Here is a 27875-nt window from a genome sequence, read left to right on the forward strand (position 1 = left end):
GGGATTTAGACCAAAAGTGCTCCAATTAGGAATGAGACTTCGCTCCATTTCAACCGATTTTAGCTGTCTTGGGCGCAAATAAAAGATGATAAGTTTGACTTCCAAGAAAAAATAACCGTTTTGACGGTGTCTGGACCAAAGAGCCTATATCTGAAAATATTTTTAACGGATTCCTCGGACAATTTTACATAACATATCAAAAATTGAGCGAGGATCATTCATTCATTTTTTTGTAAATAAAATCCGGGTTTTTCGACGCGCCAAGTGCAAAAACGGGAAATTGAAGGAATCGGCAAAAAGTCAACTTTTTTCACTAAAACAGCGATAACTCGAAAAGTTGCGTATTTCAGTTACGGAAATTTTGGTACCCTAACATGTATAGGGCATCGCAGAAATTTTCGAGTTATCGCAGTTTTAGTAAAAAAGTGGATTTTTTGCCGATTTCATCAATTTTCCGTTATCGCGCGCGGTGCGTCGAAAACCCCGGATTTTATTTTCAAAAAATCGTATCTCTGAATCCTGTAAATGCACCTCGCCCAATTTTTGATATGTAATGTAAAATTGCCCGAGGAATTCGTTAAAAATATTTTCAGATATAGGCTCCTTTGTCCAGACACCGTCAGAACGGCATTTGATGTTTTCATAAGACTTTTTCAAATGTTAGGCTAGATTTTTGAAACTCCACATCAGGGTTGTTAAAATATCAAAATATCAGCTCTCAGCAACTACAATTATCCCGCCTGAATATTCATGCCTCAAATACAACTGCTCTTCTCTCCTTATTGAATCTCTCTGCGCCGAAAATAGCCGAACACGTTTTCGTGTTTACACACTCGCAATTGACATTTTCCTTTTCTCTCTCATTCCTGTTTCCACGATCATCCTACCGCAACAGCGTTTAACCACAAAAGCCGAAACAAAACCAATTTCGCAAACGCAGTTTAACGGGACGTCATGCGTGGTCGGCTCCTAAGTGCCATCTCGCGTTCTCTCATTGCAGTTTTTTGAGAGATTGAGAGACTCAGCGGTGAGAGCGCATAGTCGTGGAAAAGGGGAGGAGTGATAGAGAGAGAATGCCATCGCTGGGAATCACAAGACACAAGAAGAGATCTCACAAGCTATAGTGACGGCAGCTATACTCTCGGATATTTTTGGTGCAGAGATAATCTATAGATAGCTTTTTTATCACTCATTTACAACACTGCTCCACATTATTTTTTCTTGGAAGTCAAACTTATTATCTTTTATTAGCGCCCATGACAGCAGCTAAATCGATTGAAATGAAGCGAAGTTATGATTTTTTGAAAAAAGTGGTATTTGTGAAAATCGACGAAAATAGCCATATTTCGCACCACCCTAATACGGCGTAGGCCACCCTTATGGCCAAACAAAAAAATACGGGTCTAATCAAGGAATCCCCAGAAAAATTTTGAGCCAAATCGAAACACTTTTTTTTTTTTTTCTTTAACTTTCATATGGAACTACTGTATTATTTTTCAGATTTAAAAAAGGGTGCTTCAAAAAAATAATTTTTTGTCGATTTCCGCAAAAACAACATTTCTAGAGTTTTTTTTTTTTTGAAAGTTTAAATCTGGAGTTTTTTTTTAAAAAGCTCCAATAAACCAAATTTCCAGTTTTTGCCTTTTGGGGTTCTCAGATATGAAAACAAAGCACCATGCGTCTACAGCAAAAAAAAATGGTTGAATGAGGTACACCGAAAATAGATGGAAGAAATAATTGTTTTTGGAAAGTGTCGAACAACACCCGAATGAACTACCAATCATTATTTTTCTGATGTAAAATAGAATTTGGATTCTCGAAGTACAGTCATCCCTCATATTCGGAACAGTTTACAGATCGGTAAATGTTCAAAAAATCATAGCAAATGATTCGCTTATACCTTCATTTGAAAGCTTTTCTTGCGATCTTTCGAATGCCGTATCAAACAACTGCAAATTTTAACTTTTATATCAAGTTTTTGAAGAAAAACTTTGACCCTTGAAATCCACAAATTCGGAACATTTTTTTCTTACGAATGTAAACAAACTTTGACTTCACGCACTGAAACCAACGAAATTCAATCTTAGTTATGTTTCATGAATGGTCTGATGACTTTTTTGTGAAAATATCAGTTAAATTCAGGTGTTCCACAATTGTGGGAGGCACAATATTATCCAACAATTATGAAACATGCAATTTGGAGACAGTGATTTGCTGCTCTGAATAAAATAATCTTGAAATGATGTTTTTTGTTCAAAAAGTACTACTTTTACTAGTGAAATATCAAGAGAATGGCCAAATAAAGGTCCCGAAAATAGTAGGGTCGACAGAAAAGATGCATTTGGCATGCTATTGACAAATTATCACAAAAGTGTTCCGAATATGTGGGAAGACTGTACTTTTGGGAAAGTGAGTTTTGAGTTTTTCTAAATGCTTTCAATCGATGATGCCTTGGAAATTATTAATCCAATTTTAATTTTAAAAGTATAACTCTTGATACATTGTCTCAACCTATTTAAAACATATTTCCAGATTTCTTAAATCACGCCTTACATTTAAAGAGGGCGGAATAATTCGAGCATCCAAAAACATTTTTTGGATTTTTTTCAGGGGAATTTTTAATGATTTCCAAAAATCACTATTATTTAAAATAAATAAAAACTTGGCGACCAGCCAAACGTCTCTAATACCCTTCCTTTTGCTCAAAATTTGACTTTTTTGTCCACTAAAAATATAAAAAATTAAAAAGTAAAAGGGGAAAGATTGTTAAAGTCTAAATTTTCTTATTAAAAAAAATAATAATTTTGTTTCATAACATAGGATCAGTAAATTCCTTCTCAAGGTACTAGTTTTCGAATATCGGCATAGCAGTTTTCTATGGACGGGCTGCCAAATTTGCATGTAGACTTGCATGGAGAAACCAAATATGCAAAATGGATTATTTGCACCTAGTGAATCGATGAACAAAGTTTTATCCAAATATTTTTATTATTATTTACTATTTATACGATGAAAATTCGATTTGCAAAAACGTAGAGAATTTTTCACAAGTATAATTGTAATAATGAATTGAGTCACAGGTCACAGGGTTTTTTCGCGATCTACAAACCTACAAACTGACATGGCGGGCGCCGTTGGTGGCCAATGACTATTACCTATTCGCAACTGATCTAGTTTTAGCAATCATGGTGTTTCATCTTTTCGGCGCATTCATACATGCTGTTGATAAGGGAAACACCACTAGATCGCCGAAGCCTATGATCAGTAGTGCTGAAAGGATATTACGGTTCTGTTCAGCAACGGAGGGGCAACCATGGGTGGTCTTTCATGCTCATGCTCAAGCATAATTGTAATAATGAATTAAGATTTTTAAGATGAAAACTTGATGCTGAATTTTGACATTAAGTGTGCACAACAACCAAGGAAGTTGTTATCTTCTTATTCCAAAATTGTGAAACTTACAGAGAAAATTTTAAATAGGTTTTCCAGTTGGGCTAAATGTTTTATTTTTAGTACAAACGATATTGAATTTCGAATGTTACAGAGGAACACGATGGTGAGGTCGAAACTTGAATTAAAATATGCTCTCAAAGTAAAAATTAAGCAAAGCAATTTCATGTTCGCACTATACACTGAAAACAATTTTCAATTGAAAAATTGACTATGCCAATCGATTCTACGTCCAATTTTCTTTAAAAAATAGTCCTGGCTCGACTTTGTACGGCTTGCGGTTCTCAAGATATCGCAGTTTGAAAATGGAGGTACCAATATTAATTTATTAAAAAAATTTAATGCTAAGTGAAAATGATTCAACTCTAACAATCAAATACATGGAACGAAATGAATTAAGCTTTGTTTACAATTGCTCAAAAAAACTAATAAGTCCATCACACCAGTTTACCACATGTCAACACCACATTTTATTCCATCACCGATCGCCATTTTTCATCCTTTCCGAACAACAACACTAGCTAATTGATTCCGTTGCAAACATTTCAAAATCATCGTTTTACCATCAATTACCCCCCGCAAAGTAAAAGAGGAAGGAAAATGGACCACCGGATTTCCCATAAACAAAAGTGCAATCCATCAATTTCACCCACACTCGCACTTTTTATCGCTTAAATTTTGTATAACCCGAAAAATATTCACCCTCATCACGACCAGCAAAAAATTGGGAAAACCATCAGTCTGTTGTGCATTTGACACCAAAATGCCCCAGCCATGTTTATTTGTATCTGAGATGCATCTGCAGAACGTTTCGGACATCTGCATCTTGTCCTGAAACAGCTTATTTTTGTTGAAGAAATGCACGTTTTGTTTGAAATTTGAGCGATTTATTCCAGCAATTGGGGTTATGGAAACAAATCTTCTACTTGATGCATTCTTAGGAATTTCTCAAATTTTAAATTTTTGATCCATTTTGAACCATTTACCAATTAACGCTTTCAAGCAAAACAAAAATTTCCACTGCTCTTACCTTAACGGCAAACTCCTCAAACTTGACGGGTGCCGACGGGACGACGCCGAGGTAGTGCTGCAGGGCGGGAACGGCGTCCCGGTCCGCGTCGGTTTGCAGCAGCCCGTGAAGATACTTCTTTGGCAAAGCCGCATCGTACTGCTCGAGATCAACGCCGACCACAAAGTACTGGCCGGCCGCGGTCAGCAGCTCCTTCCGCTTCAGCGCCACCAGCAGCCCGATGTGCTCGTCGTGGTGACCCAGGACCAGATAGACTGGAACGGAAACCGAGGAAGAGGAAACGGAAAAAGAAGGATAAAATACAAGAGTGAAGAAATATGAAAGGAAAAACTTAACGACAACGGCAAGTGTGCGTTGTCAATGAGATGATTAATGATTGGAACCAACTGTGCTGATCTGAAGAGCAAATGGTGGGGAATCAGGGGTGAAACATCCAAGCATATAAAAATAGGTTCTAGCATTTTGATATTTAATTTATTAATCTAGTACTGACAGGAGCGATTTCACTGAATAACAGCAAACAAGATTTGGAAATTCTGGTAGTTTATGCAACGAGTGGCAAAATGAAGATATTTTAGCACGAGTCGTACATTTATCAAATAAAGCTACGTTAAGTCGAATAAAGATGACGAGTGCTGGAAAAAATCCAATTATCTTAACAATATTTTTGCTACGAAAACACCCCGAAATGAAGTGAAAGATTTTTTTAACATTGAAGAAATATCGGAATTTAAAAACTTTATGCAAATTGAATGCCACTTTGAAAACTTTTAAATTGTATTGTTTCTTTTTCTTATAAATGTAAATAGAGCAGTTCTCTACGGAATCGGTCGTTTTTCTTTAAATTTAATTTTTGTATTTTTGAATCCGGCTGAAACTTTTTTTGTGCCTTCGGTATTCCCAAAGAAGCCATTTTGCATCATTAGTTTGTCCATATAATTTTCCATACAAATTTGGCAGCTGTCCATACAAAAATGATATGTGAAAATTCAAAAATCTGTATCTTTTGAAGGAATTTTTTGATCGATATGGTGTCTTCGGCAAAGTTGTAGGTATGGATACGAACTACACTGCAAAAAAATTATACACGGTAAAATTTTTTTTGACTTTTTGTCACTAAAACTTGATTTGCAAAAAAACACTATTTTTTTATTATTTTTTGATATGTTTTAGAGGACATCAATTGCCAACTTTTCAGAAATTTCCAGAATATGCAAAAAAATCTTTGACCGAGTTACTAATTTTTGAATCAATATGGATTTTTTTCAAAAAATCGAAAAAATTTCAACTTCATATTTTGATGTTAAATCGAATTTGCAATCAAAAAGTGCTCCAGTGAAATTTTGATAAAAGTACCGTTTTCAAGTTATAGCCATTTGTATGTAACTTTTTTCAAAATAGTCGCAGTTATTCATTTTTTTAAATAGTGCCCATGTTTGCCCACTTTTGAAAAACATATTTTTGAAAAGCTGAGAAAATTCTCTTTATTTTACTTTTATGGGCTTTATTGATACGACCCTTAGTTGCTGAGATATTGCCATGCAAAGGTTTAAAAACAAGAAAATTTATGTTTCCTAAGTCTCACCCAAACAACCCACCATTTTCTAATGTCGATATCTCAGCAACGAAGGGTCCGATTTACAATGTCAAAACATGAAACATTCGTGAAATTTTCCGATCTTTTCGAAAAAAAAAAATAATAAATGATGTAACATTCGAAAATATTTTTTTGTGTGTACAACTGCTCCGATTTGCCTTAAATTTGGTTTGGGAGTTCCTTGGCCAAAATAATTAGATCATTTTTTTCTAGGCAATAAGGGCGCTCCTAGTTGAATAGGGTGGTTAAAAAACACTTATTTTAGCTCACTTAAAATATATTTTGTAACATTTATTTTCAAGCTTACTCGTCGTGATCGTGCTATCGTTGGATCGTGGATTAAGAATTCCATTTTGTGCAATTCTCAATACCTTTCCTTTTGGTCTAAACAGATCCCAAAAATTAGATTTCAATCCCGAGATATTCAACAAAAACCGGAAATACTTGCACTTATGAAAGAAGTTCCGATCAGATCGTGCTATATAAATACACCCTGCAAATTGCTGCACGTGCGACATCTGGCTAAAAGAAATTGAATCAGAGGGCGTTATGCCGCACGTGCATGCCCGTCTACTGTAAACGTTTTTAATAATTACTCGAGACTCCAGATTCAACCAAATTTCGGGAAAATGCAGAAAAAGGTCAGCCAATCAAATCGTGTTTGTCATTACAATTGTTTACATTGCAAGTACTTGTTTTTGTTTATTCATACCTGGGTGCTGAAAAGACAGAATGCGTAACGTGATTTTCGATTGCTCCCCACTGCTTCCTACTACTACAACTGCACTTCAGCTGTAAACATAAACAAAGTAGAAGGCTATGTTAAAGCTCATGCGTGCCATATTTTTGCTGCTGAAGTGACTTGTTTTGAAACATTTTGGATCTGTTAAGTTTAAAGTTTTTGCTGAAGAATTAAGTGCTTCGCGCATTTTTTGCTCGTAGACTAAACGATGAGCGGCCAAAAGAGGCTTTTTTTTGTTTTCCACGTGACGAAAAATTACGTCAGAAGTGGATGGAATATTGCGATTCAGAAGAGCAACCAAACGGAAGCACTGAAATTTTGTATCTTTGAAGCGCAGTGATAAATAATATATGAGTAAGATTATTCAATATTAATAGGCCGGTGCTATTCTTAGTTATTGATATTTATGTTATTTTTTTTCATAAAATTAGTTATTGATAATTCATCGCAAACATTTCAATTGTTTTTTAAGTCGCATGCGTTGCGTTGCAATTTTTTCATTTTTAGAGATTTTGCAGATGCTATTATCTTTTTGAAGCTTTTTATTGTGATTGGAAAGCTCTAATTATGTTATTTCGCTATGATCACGAAATGATAACCTGTCAATCCACTCTTACCCTAGTATGTAGTAGCATAACTCAAAAAATTAAAAAAAACTTAAGCTTAAGGATCCTTAAGCGTCCGTGACCTAGAAAATATTTTACCTGTGAATTTTTATTTTGATGGAGGCGCACGACCATTCATAAAGCTTCGTTTTAGGACAAGATTCAATAAGTATCGCGCGCCTTCTTTTAAATACATAGAAAATTAAAAAATAAAATAAATCCAAAATTCCTAGGTAAAATATGTTCTAGGTCACGGATATTTGAAAAAAGGATCCCTTAAGCATCCTATCCATGAAAAACTTTTTTAGACGCATTGCACAGTGGGAAAAATCGAGGCAAAAAACGGACTTCATTGATGCAAAGTCGATTTACTCTATTTTTTGCTGTTTTTATAAGTTTTAAATATGTTGCTTAAATGTTCAATGCGGTGAAATAACTTTTTCTTCTCCATCGAAATGATTTTCAGGTACATTTTGCGAGTTTTCCCTATCACCAATGGATTCCTCAAAATTTTTCACGTCAGAAAGAGCTTTGTCAAAATATTGAACATTTCAGCAACATATTTAAAACTAAAATTAACAGCAAAAAATAAAGGTAAATCGAACTTTTCCGCGGGCTCTTACTATCACCAATCGATTCCTCGAAATTTTTCACTTAAGAAAAAGTTATTTAAAAATATTGAACCTTTCAGCAACATATTTAAAACTAATAAAATTAGCAAAAATAGGGTAAATCGACCTTAAACGGGCCTTACGCAAATTTCCGCGGATTCTCACCATCACCAATCGATTCCACGCAATTTTCCACATAAGAAAAGTCTTAGTTGAAAGTTCTAATTAACCAGCATCAATTAAGTCCGTTTTTTGCCTCGATTTTTCCCACTGTGCATTGATTTGCAAAAATAATCTTTTTCAGCCATGGCGTGATGTCCGTGTACGTCTTAAAAAAATCAATGGATTTTTAAAAAATAGTGTCGTTTCAAACTGTTATTTAAAAAACAACAAGGTGACTTTGGTAGTCACTGTGCTTTTTTATAAATGTCAGCCTAAATGTGAGCTATTTGAATTAAGCGTTTAGAATCATTTTAGCATGCTTGGGTTGATTTAAAAATCTTTTTAATTTTTGAAAATTTTCGATGCTTAAGTATTTTTTCACTAAAATTTTTGTTTTCGACAAATCTTCATTTTTTTATTAATGATTGCAAAACAACTGAACTAGTGTAAAATGCATTTTGAAACACTTTTTCCATGCAAATGCTGAACCTATGGCTTATTATTTCAAGATTTATATTATTTATATTTAAACTGGAGATATTTTTTTCATTTCTGTTTCAGTAACGTATACAATTTGTAAAACTAGAAACTCTTTTTCTGTTTAATTTTCCACTTGGCGAGTATTTAAATAATCCTATTTATCATTTTTTCAGAATAATAGCATAAGCATAGGTGCCCACCCGCAGTTGCTACTCCGTTATTGACCAGGACCTCCAGAAGTTACATCCACGAGCCGTGGAAGATGAGTGGGTGCTATCTTTCCTCGCTTCGCAACTTCTCAAAGGCCCCTATCATGCTGATCAATACCGGCGCCGGCCACGACCAGTGGTAGAGTCACGGGGAAGTGGATGGGAATGTTAGTCCGATACTTGAGTGATAGAGACCGCCCAATCGACTGCTTCTCCGACAAAGTATCACATGAGTTTTGAGGGGGTTAGTAGATGGGTATGAGGTCAGGATTCACGAGTGGCAGTGATGTGACCATGAGCATTTTGTTTATCGGTTGAAAGTTTTAAATCTTAGGCAGCCGGCTGCGGAAAGATAAATAATTGATTATTTAAAAAGTTTTTTTAACCGAACGCGTGCCAACCGAGCAGTAGTGCTATGGGCTGGACTTATCAATATATATTTTACTGGTTGTACAATTTAAATAACGCGAGCAAATTTCAAAAATAGTAAATAAAAGACGCTTTACGCTTCATAAAATCGATAGTTTGATGAGTTAATACTAAAACTGCCAGTTGGAATAAATTATTACGATCAATGAAAATAAACGAAAAGAAAAAAAGGACACCACGTAGCCGACTGTAATGAAATGAAAACAATAACTTAAACGAACTAAACCGGCGGCGTGCCTTCCAATCAACGATGATGAAAGAAGGACTTATGAAAAATAAAATATCAAATAAAAGGCTCTAAAAACACGTTGTAGAGTATCCGCGAGGTCCCGCTACACACAATCGAATCAAAAACTAAAAAAAAAAATCCTAAATGTCAGCGCGTCTTTCGATAAACGATTCTATAGAAATGAGTTTCCACCGTGAAAATTTAACACATTATTTGAAAATTTACGATTTACCCGACGCCGTACCTTCTGATCAACGGTGATATAGGAAGGGCTTTTAAAATCACAAAACAATTTATGGAATCTTAATAAATAAAAGACGCAACTGATTCAACAAAATTTTACGAACAATTTTTTCGATTTGGTGCGCGTATTTTTACCACTAGTTATGAACTTAACCTGAAAAACCTGGAAAACAAATTGATTAATATATATCAAGCTCATTCATACCAACTCTTACACACAACTCATTATACCAGTAAACCTAAATACTTTAAAAAAAGTTAATCAAACATCAGATCATAAAAACCATGAGATTTTTTATGACATATTAAAAAAATATTCAATAAAATTGATAATTGTGATTTACGGGAAACCTAACGACGATATTTGTTGAATAATTTGTACGCGTAACAAAATGAGCGCGGCCAAACCGACAGTGTATACAAGCTAAAAATTTTTGTGTATCAAACCTTGCAATGAAAACAAAAATAAACGGATACACTCACACAAACATCGTCAATTGGGCCGAAACAATAAAAACATCGATTATTTCAACATTACAAGCAACAAAAAAAAAGCAGCAGAGAAACCGAAGTTTTTATATTTGTCAGTACCCAAAAAATGGCACCACTCCCCTAATTAAAAGTTATCTAGATAAGTTGTTTCGGCCCAGTTTCTCACTCACACACGCATACTCATTCACATCTGTCAAAAGAATATTCTTATTGGAACTTGCTCACCCGGTTCTGCATGCTGCTGCTTCAAAGGTTGACCTGGCCGCAAGTCTCTAAGACCCGGAAAAATCTATGCTTTTTAGCACAAATCGCTCGGTGCGGCGTGAAAGCCTTGTGCATCAAATTTTCGCAACTCCCCGCGTTGAGAACAATCGTCCTCTTACACGCCGGATTGTGTTGAGCTGACGTTCCTATTCACTGCTTCACCAACACAAACACGTATTTTTCCTCTTCTCTGGCTGACTTTTCCTGGCACGCTTCAAAGCTGAATATTTCTTTTAAAATTCACTTATTTTCTTTTGAAAATCGGGAAAACTTCATAATTCCCTAACGCACAGCAAACTCGTTTGTCGAATAGTGCGCTTTTCGCGACGAAAATGTTTCAATTTCACCAAAAAAAACACCATTTAAAAACGCAGGCCGAAAACAACCAACTGATCGCAAACAGTGTTGCCGATCTCTCCATTAGGAGAATAGCAAGACATTTTTAAGAGTAATTTAAATATTTTTCTGAAAACCGCAAAACAAAATTTTAACAATCAGCAGCAGTAGATAGAGCCGCCAACTGCTTTACCTCAGGGACAGTTTAATCACTTGATTATTATATTATTTTATGGTCTTTAAAAGGGCAGAGTTCGTCGTGCACCCTTATTGAAACAACTTTTTCCTAGCAAAAACCAAACTTAACACTTTCTCCACATTTTCTTTTCCTTCTGTTTCTACTACAAATAATTTATAGTTCACATTTTTACAATTAACGAAAATTGGATTGTCTCTCCTATTAATCTAAAGAAAAACAATCCCTGCGGGAATGACGTATACTCGAAGTAAGCCCTCTGCACTTTTCTGTAGGGCAACGAGTGCCGCGCTCACTTTCCGGCAGGCCAACCAGAGCGCAAAATTCAAAACAATGCTTGAAACTTAAATTCTGAATCGATTTTTTTTCCACAAAATCACTTAGAAACTTTTAAACTTTTATTGTACGCAGTAATCTGGCACCTTAGCTCGGCCGTTAACATCGAATCAGAACAGACAGATGGTCAAAACAAGCACAAAAACGCAAAAATGTACGGACCGAAAAAAACACTAAACAGATCCGGGCAGTGTTGCCAATCCTCTCTCCTTATCATTTTTTCAGAATAATAGTTAATTAACTTTTGAAACATTTAAAAAATATTTTGAGTCAGAGTCGGAGCCAACCATTTGTTGAAGGCTGGAGTCGGAGTCGGCTAATCTCAGAAAGCCGGAGTCGGAGTCGTTTGAAACATGACCCGACTCCGCAGCCCTGATTCATACATTAAAACGCGTTTATCGGAGCGTCTAAAAGCGACAAGATGGCACGTCTTGACGAACTTTTAGTAAATTTTTTGTGTGATTGTTAAAACATAAACTTTCAGTACGGGCTTTAAATAGTAGTTTATGCAACAAGTTGCAAAAAGAGGATTTTTTTCATCACGAGTCGTACATTTATCCAACGAGGTTCACCGAGTTGGATAAATACGAAGAGTGCTGAAAAAATCAAGTTTTGCAACGAGTTCCATACAACATTTTTTGCAATTCCAAAAAACACACACTGAGTGAAATTTTATGTCAAATTTTCATGAATTTTGTCAATAAATCGTTTTAATCAAAAAAATGTTGAAAAGTGTTACTTTTCGAAACAATTGCTGAAAAGTTCAACTTTTCAGCACCCATTTGAGTGCTGAAAAGTAGAACTTTTCAGCATTTATTTTGAAAAGTGTTACTATTCGATTCTGTTATTTTTGGTACAGAAAAGTAGGCTATTTCGTCGTTCAAGAATGACAGGAAAAGTAAGTAGTTTCACGACGGAATTGCAAAAAAAAACATTTCCGTTTCGTACGAAATGCGCATTTGTAGGAGGATTAAATCGAGCTTTGAAAATCATATCTTTGGAATGGCTGAATTAACCTTAGCTCGCCACGTTGCAATAGAAAGTTAATTATTAGTCTTGCAGGAAAAATACTGCGAAGATTTACCGGAATATACATAAATTTTAAATACAGACTACATTGCTGATTTGCTAAAGAGAATGCAGCTGATATTTTTTGTTTCACTTATTTCAGAATATTTTACGTATCATTTCCTAAAATGGTGATTATCCATCATTATAAGATTTCCGTACATTTATAGAACTTAAACACCATGCGTCTCCAGAAAAATGTACTGTAAATGTACCATTATCGCCAAAAAAAATCGGATCTTATTATTATGGCCATCCAAATCGGAGAACTTTTGATTTGGATCCTGTTGAATACCTTTTCTAAAATTTCGGAAACTCCAAGGATTTCCATAGTTTTTTTTTCTTGACGTTAATTTGACGCGCTTATTGCTAGTTTTAATAAATTCTGTTTGGCAAGTTTCACCCCTGATTCCCCACTAACAAACGATAACGCACCAGCCAGCTAGTTTGGAGAGCGCATATTTCACAGCAAAAATACGCTATTTACGGTCAACAACGCACCAAGCAGCAGCAGCATGGGTGGTCTTATTGAAAGCAATCTATCAACAAAACACGCCACGCTCGCTGCTCCACCAAGCAGAATCCTCTTAATTTAAAGCGATCCTCAGCTAAATGCTACCAGACGGTGACGCGTTAATCACTTTTAGACGTCCTTCAACGCTTCGGGGCCTCTAATCAGTTCTGTTTGAGTTTCTCAAAACTAATTAAAACTTGCTCATCGATTTTGCTAGACCACAGCAAACCGTTTTTTGCACTTTTCAGGTTCAATCCCGTCGATACTCACTCCTGGTGTCCGAGTAGGTTTCCTCCACCATCCGGTCAAACGGATTCGGCGAGTATCCGTGGTGGTAGATGGTGCTCCACGTCCGCACCGCCCGAATCCGGACCCCGTTTGACTTGAGTGTGGTTTTGAGCGTTTCCGCCACCGCATCGTACTCGGCGTCCTCCGAGGCCCGGTAAAAGAACGTCACCTGGGTCCAGTTGTAGGCCAGCAGCAGCGACACCACCGACTTGCAAATCTGCAAGTCGGGAGGTCGCGTTCGGGCGAAGGTGTGAAAGTGCTTCTTGTTGGAGGTTTCGTTGTGGGTACAAAACTGAAAAAAAAAACATTTTTAAAACAAGTATTTACAAAAAAAAATCACTTTTTTTAACAGTTCTGAAAAGTTGAGCATTTAATAACTCAAAGTTTTTAAGTAAGGTGAAAAAAGTTTTTCCAGGAAATCGGCAACATGTAAAATCCAAAAACAATAAGAAATAATGAAAGAAAAAATCCATACTTACTTACATAGGAAATCATCGGCAGGTTGAAGGCGGCCGCCATCCTGCCCTCGTGGACGCACGTCTCCTGGGGGCCCAGGTACGCGATGACGTCCCGCGTCCACAGGTCGGCCGTCTTTCTAATACTGGTCACCTCCTCGCCGTACGTTTCCGCCACCTCGAACTGGAGGCTGTGGCCGTGGCGGCTCAAGTACACCGAGTTCACCTCCTCGATGGCCAGCGTGATTGCGCCGGAAATCTGCAGTCCTGCGGTCAGAGAGAGAAAAACCGGTAAGGAGAGAAAGTAGAATGGTAGAACATAAGTGGCCAGGCTGGAAGTGCAGTATAATGATTGATAATGGGAAACCCCCCACGGAGATGGTATTAAATTATATATAGGGTAATCTGCTCTTAATTATGGAGGCAATAATTCTGCTTAATGGAATAAATATTATGAGGGCACTTCACAACAATGGATGTATTTGCGCGTTCGACAACCGTAAGAAGATTACGCCCACGAACCAATGCAGTAATTACCGAGCTTACCACTTCGGGGCCTTTTAGTGCGTGGGAAAATCTTGGAAATCTTAATTATACATGTCATCATCGTTGTGATAAACATAAATTGTGTGTACGTCGTAATTTTATAGACAGACAGTAGAATAAAATACAGCACGATTGCGTTTTAGGAATCAGTAATGTCAAACCAGCATCCAAAGGGCTAAAGCTAAAAATATTTTTATATGATTTTTCAGGATATTTCCATTAACGGTGCACATTAACCAAAGCTTTTGCACCAAATTATTTGTTACACCCAAGAAGATACCAATCAAAACTATGCGATATATTTTTTTTATTTATTTATTTATACCCTCTACAAATAAATTTACAACAAAGGTTCACTATTTTAGCAATCAGATTGATGCATGATTGGGTCCGTAAGTTTGATAATTTCAGAATAAAAGGACAACAAAGTCTTTGGATGCTGTGCACTCTAAACAGGATTCTGAAGTACCACGTATCTCCATCTCCATTAAAATGAGTTCCCAGCACATTTTGCTGGAGACGCATGATGCTTTTAGTTCGATTAATTTTCCGAAATCCGTTTTTTTCAGATCTGCACCATTCTTGGGCACGTTACGTAAAACATCCAAAAAAATCTGTAAAAATATATTTTCAGCTATGGACTCTCGATCCCGACTACTAATAATGTTTTCATTCATCTATGTTTATAAAATGTACTGAGTGTTTTCGGTTATTTTCGGACCTCGCTACTTCGGAAAAAAAATGTTTTATTTTGCCCAAAGAAATTCCAAGCCAAATTTGAGCCAAAGCGGAGCCAAATTTAGATCTTGCTGGTTTGACGTTCAATCGGTTCCATGCTCCCGATATTTTCATAAAAAATCGCGCAAAAACTTGAAATTTTCAAACAAAAGTTTTACAAAATGCTTTATACATCAATACACTACGCATGTTCGCATAAATGTCCTATATGGGTAATTCTCTACCAACTCATACGAAATCGGGAAATGTTGCCCTGACCCCTCTTCGATTTGCGTGAAACTTTGTCCTAAGGGTTTTTTGGTATCTCGTGACGGAGGGGCGGTACGGCCCCTTCAATTTTTGAACATGCGAAAAAAGAGGTATTTTTCAATAATTTGCAGCCTGAAACGGTGATGAGATAGAAATTTGGTGTCGAAGGGACTTTTATGTAAAATTAGACGCCCGATTTGATGGCGTACTCAGAATTCCGAAAAAAACGTATTTTTCATCGAAAAAACACTAAAAACGTTTTAAAAATTCACCCATTTTCCGTTACTCGACTGTAAAACAATTTGGAACATGTCATTTTATGGGAAATTTAATGTACTTTTCGAATCTACATTGACCCAGAAGGGTCATTTTTTCATTTAGAACAAAATTTTTCATTTTAAAATTTCGTGTTTTTTCTAACTTTGCAAAGTTATTTTTTAGAGTGTAACAATGTTCTACAAAGTTGTAGAGCAGACAATTACAAAAATGTTGATATATAGAAATATGGGGTTTGCTTATAAACATCACGAGTTATCGCGATTTTACGAAAAAAAGTTTTGAAAAAGTTACTTTTTGCGTTTCTCTTTGTTTCGTCGTCCGTGTCTGTCGCGGGTGACCATGAACGGCCATGATCGATGACGACCATTTTTTTCAAAACTTTTTTTCGTAAAATCACGATAACTGTTTATCAGCAAACCCCTTATGTCTATATATCAAAATTTTTGTAATTGTCTGCTCTACAACTTTGTAGAACATTGTTACACTCTAAAAAATAACCCTGCAAAGTTAGAAAAAACACGAAACTTTAAAATGAAAAAAATTGTTCTAAATGAAAAAATGACCCTTCTGGGTCTCTTCTGGCTCTTGAACGGCAATTAAACAAAACAGAATTCGCATACATAACCTCAAAGGGCGGAAATTGCCGTTCAAGAGCCAAACGACATGCGACACCTAGTGTTGAGTAGCAGAACAGAGCGAAGAATGTCGATTTAAATTTCCGCCCTTTGAGGTTATGTATGCGAATTCTGTTTTGTTAAATTCCAGCGTTCAACATAACTTTTGAGCAAAAATTCGAGCTGATACTTTGTTAACTTTTGAGGCTCTATCATTTTAAACAATATTATTTTTTCAAAATATTTTTTTTTAATTTTTGTAATGCGTTAATTTATAGAGGGCAAAAAGTTTACACTCCTACTACTTGAATTTTTTCTCAAAAGTTGTTCTAAGAGCTGTAAATTCAATTTTAAGTTTGCATTCCTATGTAACCGAACAGCGAAAATTTGAATCGTCATTCTTCGATGCTTTGCGCCATCTGCCGGAATTATGAAGCTTTTAATCGCGAATTGCACTAGAAAAAAAACATTTGAGAAAAGCGTAAGTTATATAAATTTTTTTGTAGCGAAGCCGTTGCATCGTATCAAAAATTGGTCAATGACAACTTATAGGAAATTAGACGAGCTTTCTGAAAAAAATACACTGAAATAAGGATACACACCACTTCTATAGGATTTTTTATTTTCAAGTTTAAAAGTTAAATTTTTAGATGAAGTCACGATTTTTTTCGTTCAAAATTTTTGAGGAAATAGAATAAGATGTTACAAAATGACTGACGAAAAATGCAGAATGGTATGTCTCTCCTAAAAAAAATCAAAAATCATTTACTAAAACTGTTTTTTTGAAAACTGGTCTAAACGTCAAAACCTGAAACCTGGATAGTAAATAAGCTTACGTAAATATTCAAACGAATCATATTGAAATGCTGTCAAAGACAAACTTATGGAAAAATGGACGAGCTTTCCGGTAATAATATTTTTGAGACTGAAAAATCTAGTCTGTCATATAGAAATTGCCAAAAACCACAAAAAAAACCGTTTTTCAACATTTTTATTTTTAAAACCGCTGTAGCTTCCCAAGGATTGGACATAGGACAATGGTCAATATTGTCTGGGAAATCGATTCTCACTATCGATTTTTGAAAATTTTGACGTTTAGACCACTTTTCTAAAAAACAGTTTTAGTAAATGATTTTTTGTATTTTTTTAAGGAGAGACATACCATCCTGCATTTTTCGTCAGTCTTTTTGTAACATCTTAGGCTATTTCCTCAAAAATTTTGAACGAAAAAAAATCGTGACATCTTTTAAACTTAAAAATAAAAAATCTCATAGAAGTGGTGTGTATTTTTATTTCAGTGTTTTTTTTTTAGAAAACTCGTCTAATTTCCTACAAGTTTGTCATTGACCACTTTTTGATACGATGCAACGGCTTCGAGATACAGTAATTTTTAAAATCCAAATGCAAAAATATTTAAATAACTTACGCTTTTCTAAAATGTTATTTTCGAGTACAATTGGCTCCATATACACAAAAATGGCTTATATAGGCCTAAAATAACATGTCTACAAAGTTTCATTGAAATCGGGGAGGGTCGGATACATAAGTACTAGAAAAATTCCTGATTTGAGCTGAAATTTCTCTCTGATAAATTTGAAATTTGGGAATTCAAAAAACTGTGTCGTATTTACAGATTACAAATTTTACTTTGTTATCAGATTGCTTAGGACATGCACGTTTTAAAACATTTTTAAAATAAAACGTGTTTTGCTGAATCAAATTTTTATGTTCATCCAGTTTTGTTTGTTAAAATTTTACAAAATGTCAAGTTTGCTTTTACAAAAGAAATAACAAAATGATTTGTTAATTCAAATTTTCACAGGTTTTCACAAGGTTTAGAAAGCATTTGAACTTTTATTGGGAAAATATGTGTTGTTAGGGATTTGAAAAGAACAATAACACTGACCTACAAAAATTGACAAAAATGACTGCGCAGGCTCAACTCGAGGGGAAGCTTGAAGTTTGGGATCCCCAGAAACACGTGCACTTTGAATTTGTCAAAAATATTTAGGCAAGGCCGAATGGCTTTTCTCCAAAGTTTGTATGGAGAATTAGTGCTGTTCGCTACTCCCACATATTGCATGCAATTTTTTTTTTTGCTTGTATGCAACAGCGACGAACCGCCCTATTTGATAATCAAATTTTAACTAAAGCAACACTTTTTTTATTCAAATGTTGAGACTAGGGGTCCCACATGGAAAAAAATGGAAAAAGGCTTTGTTGACATCTGTCTTATAACTTTCTTGTTTTAAAAAAATATAGTAACAAAATTAACAAAGACCTTTTTTGAAAAAGGCACAAGGCAAATCTTATTTACCAAAACACAATCATCTCGTCAACATAATCATCACTGCATCACATTTATGTGTACTTGCACCACTTACAACTATTTACCGGAGAAATGTGGCCCAAGGAAATGCTGCCAACTTAGCTCTCACTCAAATCCCACCAGCCTGCAAGTGACTGCGATAATTAGCACCAGAGCCAACGCCAACAAAAGATAAATAAAGCACTAACTGGTCTAAGTGATGAGATAATGAATTAATCAACTTCATCTGTCTTCCTCTCTGCCAGGGCACTATATTTCTCTCTGCAAGAATGGTTGCGACAGTCAAGTTGGCAGTGGTAGTGAGAGTTACTAAAGTTATAATTGTCTCATAGGGTTGGAAATATTTGTAGAAACGTTTGATCCTTGAAACATGACTATGAAAACAAAATTGAATAAAAGGTAAAACAATCTGCAAATAAGTCACTTAAGCAATCACAAACAATCCTGGTAATAGTCACACCAAATTAAGACTCCACTTTCGCACTTGTCGTCCTTTTTTGCGCTACATTTTAGTTGACTCAAGGATGCTCGAGCCCAGCCTGCATGCCATAACACCCAGGAGCACCGGAAATGGAAGCTCTTGGCGACCGGAAATGAAGACTAAGACGCTACTCGTGCTGCGAAGCTTCTTCCCTCTAACCTAACCCAGTGTGTGTGTTTGTTTACAACACACAGACGTAATCAGCTCGAAGAAAAATCAATCCAATTTATCTTCCGTGGAGAAAAGAACTTTCTTGGGAGCGTTTCCGGTTGGGACGAGAAACGAGCCCAATGTAATTAAAGAAATCCTTTTAATGTTGAAACTTTTGTACCTTGGAAGGAAAATTGCAAGAGAAAAATTGAATCTCAGACAAACGGAGCGACCATAAAGTCAAAATACATGTCTAGAAACAAGAAAAAAGTATCCTTTGAATAATATCCTAGTGATAAGCGGTCACATTTATCAAAAGCTACATGCATTACAGACACATAACATTACATGCGGTGGTCACGTCTTGTGGGGAGACACTTTTTTCCTCACTTCTCATGAATATGCTAATGTGTAATGGAGTCACATATTTCACGTGGTTTTGCGTGCATGCATACTGTTGTAACTTCTGTTTGGGTGTCTGGAAATTGCTTTTCTTTAAAGGAAGTCTCAACGGAAACTAAAGTGACAAGGATGTGTAAGATGGAAAGGATTTTCAGAGTTATTTTAACATTTTTCATGTTCCGCGAAATTTTCGTGAAATTTTGTGTTTTGTAATTGAGGCCCTACTAAGCCTACTCATCTCCGTTTCAGGCTGCAAATTATCGAAAACGCCTCTTTTTTCGCATGTTCAAAAATGAAAGGGGTCGTACCGCCCCTCCGTCAGAGATATCAAAATCGGACCTCGGATTCGTGATCAGGAACAAAAGTTACCGCTTAGGACAAAGTTTCACGCAAATCGAAGAGGGGTCGTTTTAGTTTAATTTATAATAGTGAATGAATCGGTTAAAATATGGTTTTATTCGATAGCAAAAGTTAGTTTTGATTTCCCGCACGATGAGTAAAAAATAACTGCAACCCATCAGGTGATAACAAATCCAATTACGAGTCACACACCCCCGAACCCTCAAACCCACCTGGTCTCGCATACTCGCGGTCGCCGGGCCTCCGCTGGGACCCGGTCAGGTAGCCCACGGTAAACACGTCGCCGCCGATCATCACGGTGAAACTGGTTAAAATTATCACCACGATTGCCACCAGCATCAATTTACATCTAGCTCCGACGCGGTACCGTTTGCACTTGTGATTTTCCCCACGTGGCGGTGGCCACCTGTTGCACACGTGGTATCTGGCTGTCGATTCTTCTTCCTTTTCCTCTTCCACTTCTGCGGGGGCCTTCCGGGCGTTGACCTCACTGGTCTTCATGCTAGCCCTCAACCAACACGTGGCACACAATCACGATTGAGCACTAATCGATTAAATACCATTTTCCACCGATCGAACATTTTTTGCCCGGAATTTTCATCTCATTTCACAGCAACCGGAACGTGCCTTATCGGGGCACATTTAACACTTCGGGGGAGCTGGCAACACTTCCGCTTATCACAAATCAACCTCTAATTGGGGTAACACCCAGTAGTAACACACACTTCACAAACAACTGGCTGCAATTTTTCACACGATAAACTCGATTTGTGACTTCTCTTTTTTCCCCCCGCTCGTTTCACGGTGCACTTAATTTAACTCGATTTGTGATACATTTTTAATTAATTTGCGTGACACACATTGCAGCTGCAACACAACGTAATCAATTTATAGCTGCCGTTGGCGGCCAAGTGGCTGGGCTGTGATTCCAGCTTGTTACTTTTTGTTCCCGCGATGATTTGGTTGAGCTCGTGGTGAAGTTTGAGGATCTGAAATGGAGAATAAAAGAAACTTTTAATTACCTGTTTAATTCTGTCTCATTTTTTAATCGTTTTTTTATCGATTTCACAGCAATCTGTTTTTTTACATTTTGATTCAAATGTTCAAAAGTTTGGCTGATGTTTAATTATTGATTTTTCTGCTATTTTTATTTAAATTTTTGTCTTGGTTACTTATAAAGTGCTATTTTGGGTGCCAAAAGTTTCGTCTTTCGAATCGCTCAAATTTTAAAGTTATCGCAGATTTCGAGGAAAAAAAAGTTGTGTTTTTATTCGTTTTCATCATTTTTCCGTTGAACCGACCCAGTGAAACTTCGCCATTTAAAGATATAATATGTTAAAAATTGTACAAGAAATCCGATAGAAATATTTGGGAGCGTTCTTTTATTACGTATCGCAAAAAATCAGATTTTTGACCAACCCCCCCCATTCGTAACAAAATTTTCATACAAATTTTTAAAAAATGTATGGAGCGTAACACGGCCTCCGACCCCCCCTCCCCCCTACTGCGTTACGTAATAAAAGAACGCTCCCTTATCTGACATAGGCTATTTGGTCCCGAGACCTCAAAAAACGCATTTCATGTTTTCATACGACTTTTCAAATAAAAGGCTAGATTTCCGAAACTCCAAGCTATTATTCTATAAAAAAAACCAATCAATTACCTTTCGTTTGCGTCCAAGAGGGCTAAATTCGATAGAAGTGGGGCGGAGTTATGATTTTTTGAAAATGTGGTTTTTGCGAAAATCGACGAAAATTGGGTCTAAAAAATACCCTAACACAGCGTAGGCAGGGCCAAAAACCACAGGTCAAATTATGTTGGACAAGGAATACCCAGTCCAATTTTAAGCCCGATCGAAATAGTAGTTTATGCAACAAGTTGCAAAAATAAGATTTTTCCAGCACGAGTTGTACACTTATCCAACGAGGTTTACCGAGTTGGATAAATACGACGAGTTCTGAAAAAAATAAGTTTTGCAACGAGTTGCTTAAAACATTTTTTGCAATTCCGAAAAACACTTCAATTCACCGTTCAAAACAAAAAATATTGAAAAATGTTACTTTTTGATACAAGTGTTGAAAAGTTCAGGTATTGAAAGGTATTAATTTTCCATTCAGTTATTTTTGGTAGGGAAAAGTTGGCTGTTTCGTTTCTCCAGAAAAAAAACAGGAAAAGTTGACAGTTTCACAGCGAAATTTCAAAAAAACTGAGTGATGAATAGCTCAATAAGAAGTGAGCAGGCAAGTCTTCAAAATTGTTGCAAAATATTTTATTTAAATAGTGAAAATTAAATTGCAAACATCGGGAGTTATTTTTTAAAAAAAAAGTCCATTTTGGGTGTTTTTGAAACCACCTTGAGTCAGGGGTATTAAGAAACACCCAAAAAGCAAAAACTGAAAATTTGGTTTAATGGACCTTTGCAAAAAACTCCAGTTATGTTTTTGTCAGTTCTGACCAAAGTCAAGAAAAGAGTAACATTTTTTTTTAAATAACATAAAAAAATTATAGCCGTCATGTCATGCCCAAAAATGCTAAAAATGTCTTTCAAAGAAAAAGTATGGATGTTAAATAGATTTAATTTTATTGCACTTCATTGTTAAATAAACTTGAACAAAAAAAATCCTGACATTAATTTTCGTAAAACCGTAAAACCAAATTTGCCATCGTAAAGCACTTTAGAGATAACTTCAGGTGCCATTTTCGGGGTTGACATGAAATTTGAATGACCCAATTTCACCCCCCAGATCCAATGTCACCCCTGATGACGGTAACATGCAGTCAATTTTGATCCTTTTGCCTTCTTCACTGTGCCTGTGTGTTACTGTCACTGAGCTTTCCCTGCACTGGCTGAACCGGTGTAGGCCAAACAGGTCGCATTTGACTTGGTTTAGGGTCCCATAGAACAAATTAAAAAAAAATAGTTCAAAAGTTATGCATAAAAATGTGTTTTCACATATATATCCGGATGTTAAATAAATGGCTGGAAATCATATCGAATATCATCATGTTATAAATCGTTTGATAGGTAGAAAAAAGACAATTCAACGAGTCTAAAAGCTCGAAGATCTGACAACACTGTCACAAATTATGTCCACCTAAGTGATATTTATGTCTTTTCCGGCTTCAAATCTATCTTATCGAAAACTATCTGGTTCCATCTCCGACCTCACAGGTGATCAAAAGACCTTCCAATAAGTCCATAACATCGAAGATCTGGCAACACTTATAACCACTTAAGTGATTTTTATGTCCTTTTTAATGCCAGATCTTACTTCTCTTAAAGAAAACGTAAACTAACCTAAGGCTTTCCCCAGAATTCGCTGCGATAGGGTTTGTTTAGATTAGATTTGAGTAGATTAGAATAATTTGAGTTTGTTTTTTTCATTTTGGTCCCCAGAAAAAATACTAGGGTGGCTCAAATGATTGATTTTTAAGAACAATGTATTTCGGTTGCGTTTAGACCTCTAAACAACTCCTCAAAATTTGGGAGCGATTGGTTGCGTCCACACATTGCGCATTGCCTTTTTATTTTGTATGGAAATGTTTGTGAAAAAAACATATTGAATTTTATAACTTTTATTTTCCAATTAATTTTTGAACCAACACAACTGCGGTATAATTAGAAAAATTTTCTAAAACATTTCCGAATAAAGTACAGCTTAAAAATCACTTTTTGGACCAGTTTTAGGGTGCTTTATGTATAGCAAAAAAGCACTGTACTTCGGGAAAATTTAAGAGAATTTTCTAAATTTTAACGCTTTTGTGTTGAATTGTTCTAAATATAAATTACAGAACTTAAGGAACAAAAAGTGTGATTTCCCATACAAAGTGCCAATCGCTACAAATCACTCCAAAATTTAGGGGAGTTGTTTTGAAGCCCAAATGGCACAAAAAATCTTTTTTCTGTTATAATTTGATCTTTCTTAAAATTTCCCATGCTGAAGACAATCCATCAATCTCTTTCCAAGATACGTATTTTCGATTACACATATCGTTATTGCATAGATAGCTGCCAAAATCGTATGGAAAGTAGTGTGGCCCAAATCCGGGTACCCCCCAGTGCCCATAAAATATGGTGTCTTCTGGAAAGTTAGACTGAATCCAATGAAGATCCTGTATCCCAAAAATCATGAGGATTAGATTACTCCAGCTATCCACAACTAATAAATTAAACAGTGGCTTTTATCCATTCATTTTGGCGATTTTTCCCAAACAATCATAATCAATTATGAAGCCCTTCAGTTTTAAAAATAAACGTCTGCTAAGCTCCAAAATTAAAAAAAAAACATGAATTTGTTCCCCCCGTTTTATGATATTTAATTTACTCCGCAGCCAATGATCAATAAACAATTCATCTTACAGCTCGGTATTGAAAACCAATAATTTAAGCCAAACATAAATAAACCATAGAATACCACACGGCAAACCATCCCTGTGGTCTTATGCTGACCAGTTGCAGCCAATTAGTGAATTCTGTGCGGGGCCTGTTTAAAATTGCAACCAGCTGCAGCTCACCATTTTCAACCCATAGTTCCATCTGCAAAAACAACCCATGACTCACACATCCTCCACTCGACGCACTCAAATCCAAAGCATATTGGCCAATATGAGATGTGTGGCACAGGAAATTTATGAAACATCATGATTTCCCGTTCGCTCAACGGTCGTTGGCTGACGAAACCAGCGTCCGGAGTACCCGGCTTAAAGATATGTGCTAATAGGATCGTAAATTATTTATTATTAATTCTACATGTCAAAACGATGTTGGTTCTGGACTTTTCCCCACTTAGTTCTGGATCAATTCCCATGCTAAGTGAATTATGTTGAATTATGAAAATTCAATTGATGCAATCGGCTCGATGTTGGAGACCGATGATTCGATTTGGAAATTGCCTCAAACGACGGGCAAATTTACGACAAATCGCGATTTATTTCGCTCTGACATTGTAGGATGAATTATGGTCATGACGGTGCGGAGAGCAACCCTCATTAAATGTAAGCTTGTCGTAAAACTGTCCATAGTTTCAGCTTAAAGTGGTTTGCTTTATGGTATGTCGAAACATGAAATTACCTGCGACATGTAAAATTGAGGGAATGTGTTGAAAACTTGTTTTGAAAGTGAATCTGTTTACATCTTTTAAATTGTGGACACATTCCCTAAGAGAAGTTCAAGACAAACAAAATAAAACATTCTAATCAAAACTTTGGCGACTTTTCTAAAGCTTCCAAACTTTGCGATACACACGTCATTACCCACGTGGTGAAATTTTCCACATTGGTGCAATTTCCCCAGCAACTCTATCCGATAACATCGCTCCTATCTCCGAGGGAGTGAGTCCTTTTTCGCAGAAAGGAACACCAACCAGACGTTTACCAGTAGTGAGCAGTCGGGTAATAAATTTAGTACCCAAATCACCGAGCTTAAATTTGCATTCCCGGCGGTTGTCCATGCATATGAGACACGAAGTTAATCCCCGCACATGCTTCTATTCGTTTCAGCTTCAGATTGTGTCGTGTGGCAAGTCTGGCAAATCCTTCGGTCTGGAATCTCTCCGCCTCTGGTCGTGTAACGTTCGTTAAAATGGTTGAAAATGGCGTTTCGAAAGAGCTTACTGTTTCCGCATCCGTTAGGATTCGAGTCACAGTACAAAAAAGATTAAAAAAATGAAATCTGAATTGAGCACAAAATGTTACAAACCGAAATGCCCATTTAAAAATACGTATCCTACCATTTGAAAATGTTCAAAATAAGTGATTAGCCCTTCTAAAAAGTTTCTCTTGTTCAAAAAATCCGCATTGCTATAAGCACTGAAAATTGAACCAATAATTTCCGAGATATTGTGGTTGGAAAATATTGTGCTTATTAGTTCACTGTAAAAAAAATAATGTTTCGAAGAATCTATAGTTTAAGAGCATGTATATCAGTAACCAGCAATCCGATGGTCAAAACTAGAGAGTCCCTAGTAAAATCAATTAAAGAAAATTATAGGAAATTGTTTTAGCCTTTGAAACATATTTTTTGCAATGGAGTTTTTCCTTCATGAAGTTTTTTTACAATGCGAAACGTTGGACATTTTAAAGAAAATAACACCTTTAAATGCATAGACAGTGTTTGGCATAAAGGTTTGATTGCGAAATTGAAAAGGTTTAATTTTCCGATTTATATCGTGAAAATTATTCAAAATTATTTGACGGATCGTACTCTGCAGGTATGTTATCAGAATAGCAAATCTGATCAACTACCTGTACGTGCTGGCGTCCCTCAAGGAAGCATTTTGGGTCCAATTTTATACAATATTTTTACTTCTGACTTGCCTGATTTGCCCCCAGGATGTCAGAAATCACTTTTTGCTGATGACACAAGCATCTCCGCCAAAGGCAGAAGCCTTCGTGTCATCACAAGAAGATTACAAAAAAGCTTGGATATTTTCAATTCTTATTTGAAAGAATGGAAAATTACTCCAAATGCTGCAAAAACACAACTTATTATTTTCCCTCACAAACCAAGGGCTGATTTTCTTAAACCAAAAAGTCATCACATTATAAAGATGAATGAGGTAAATTTAAAGTGGGAGGATCAAGTGAAATATCTTGGACTTGGTTTTGACAAAAACCTTACTTACAAGGATCACATTGAAAATATCCAGGTTAAATGTAACAAATATATTAAATGTTTGTATCCACTTATAAACAGGAATTCTAGACTTTGTCTCAAGAATAAACTGTTAATTTATAAACAAATTTTCAGACCTGCCATGCTTTATGCTGTGCCGATCTGGACAAGCTGTTGCTTAACCAGGAAGAAAAAACTTCAGAGGATTCAGAACAAAATTCTGAAAATGATTCTGAAACTTCCTCCCTGGTTCAGCACCAGTGAACTTCATCAATTAGCCGAAGTTGACACTTTGGATGTTATGTCCAATAAGATAATTGATGCATTTCGACAAAAATCATTGCAGTCTTCAGCTGCATTGATCCGCTCTTTATATAGTTTATAAGTTAGTTTTAAGGTATCCCTTTTCCCTTTTGTACATGTAGGACCTCCTACATTTGAAATCACTGAATAGCGAAAGCTACAATATTTCATGAATAAATAAAAGTTGCTAGTATTTAAAATTGAGGTGAAAAGTCATCGTTTGTGATTGGACACTCAATAATATTTTAACTGAATGAATGTACATGGAAAAGAAATTTGAATAAATATAAATTTAAAAAAAAAAACCTTTAAATGCATATAACTTGAAAACGGTGCAGATTTTTTACTATTCAAAATTCTTGCGCAAAAGTTGTCCTTTTGGTCCCCTGAAATATATATTAACAAAAAATCTATAATTAAAAAATACTTACTATGGGAGTTCAACTTTTGATGATGCAAATTTCCAAGAATTTTTTTCAGACCTTTTCAGTATTTATTGGATGCAAATTTAAAATTACATTTAAAAACTAAGTTGTATATTGCGCAATTCTCACTAACTTGGACTTTGCACTAAATTATTGCTATCGATCGCACTATTGCGACTTGTCAAACTGGCTTGGGGAATTTAAATTTTCTCAAAGAATGATCAAAGCGAGAAGATGTTGCTCACCTGTCAATCGCAATTTTAAAGTGCGAATGTCCAGTGTGGTGGAAACTGCGACTGGAAATGAAAATAAACAACTGCTGGTTGCCAAGTTTTTGGAAATTTTGTTGTCAAAAGTGCGAGATAAAAGTGCGGGCTAAATCCAAGTTTCAGTGCAAGGATCAATATTTTTCTCGTAAAATTTAATGTAATCAATTTTGAGCCATAGCTCAAAGGATGGCATTTTTTGTCCACGGCGTGTTTTCTAGAACAAACATTTCAAGAAAAAATAGTCATCATTACTTTCAAATGTGTCTTATAGGAAATTTTCTCAGCTTTCCAATGCTTCTAAGAGCGAAATGCTTCATCGGAAAATTTCTGAGATATCTATTTTCAAAGTTTTTTGTTTTAAATTCCTGTATTATTAATTGT

At 35.9% G+C, this 27875-nt stretch overlaps 1 protein-coding gene across 5 annotated transcripts in view; it reads right to left on the minus strand.

Moving 5' to 3' along the window:
• Positions 1 to 27875, minus strand: part of LOC120428864 (guanylate cyclase 32E) — an 84819-nt gene that overhangs the window by 19155 nt on the left and 37789 nt on the right. For all 5 annotated transcript variants that reach the window (XM_052708440.1, XM_052708439.1, XM_052708438.1 and 2 more), the window contains exons 3-6: positions 20097 to 20873; positions 13765 to 14003; positions 13264 to 13573; positions 4481 to 4734 (exon numbers count right to left, since the gene is read on the minus strand). In XM_052708440.1, the coding sequence (XP_052564400.1) occupies positions 4481 to 4734; positions 13264 to 13573; positions 13765 to 14003; positions 20097 to 20385 (1092 nt within the window). In that variant the 5' untranslated portion in view covers positions 20386 to 20873. The remainder of the gene's footprint in view (positions 1 to 4480; positions 4735 to 13263; positions 13574 to 13764; positions 14004 to 20096; positions 20874 to 27875) is intronic.

This window comes from Culex pipiens, chromosome 2, assembly GCF_016801865.2.
Source record: "Culex pipiens pallens isolate TS chromosome 2, TS_CPP_V2, whole genome shotgun sequence".
Taxonomy (NCBI): domain Eukaryota; kingdom Metazoa; phylum Arthropoda; class Insecta; order Diptera; family Culicidae; genus Culex; species Culex pipiens.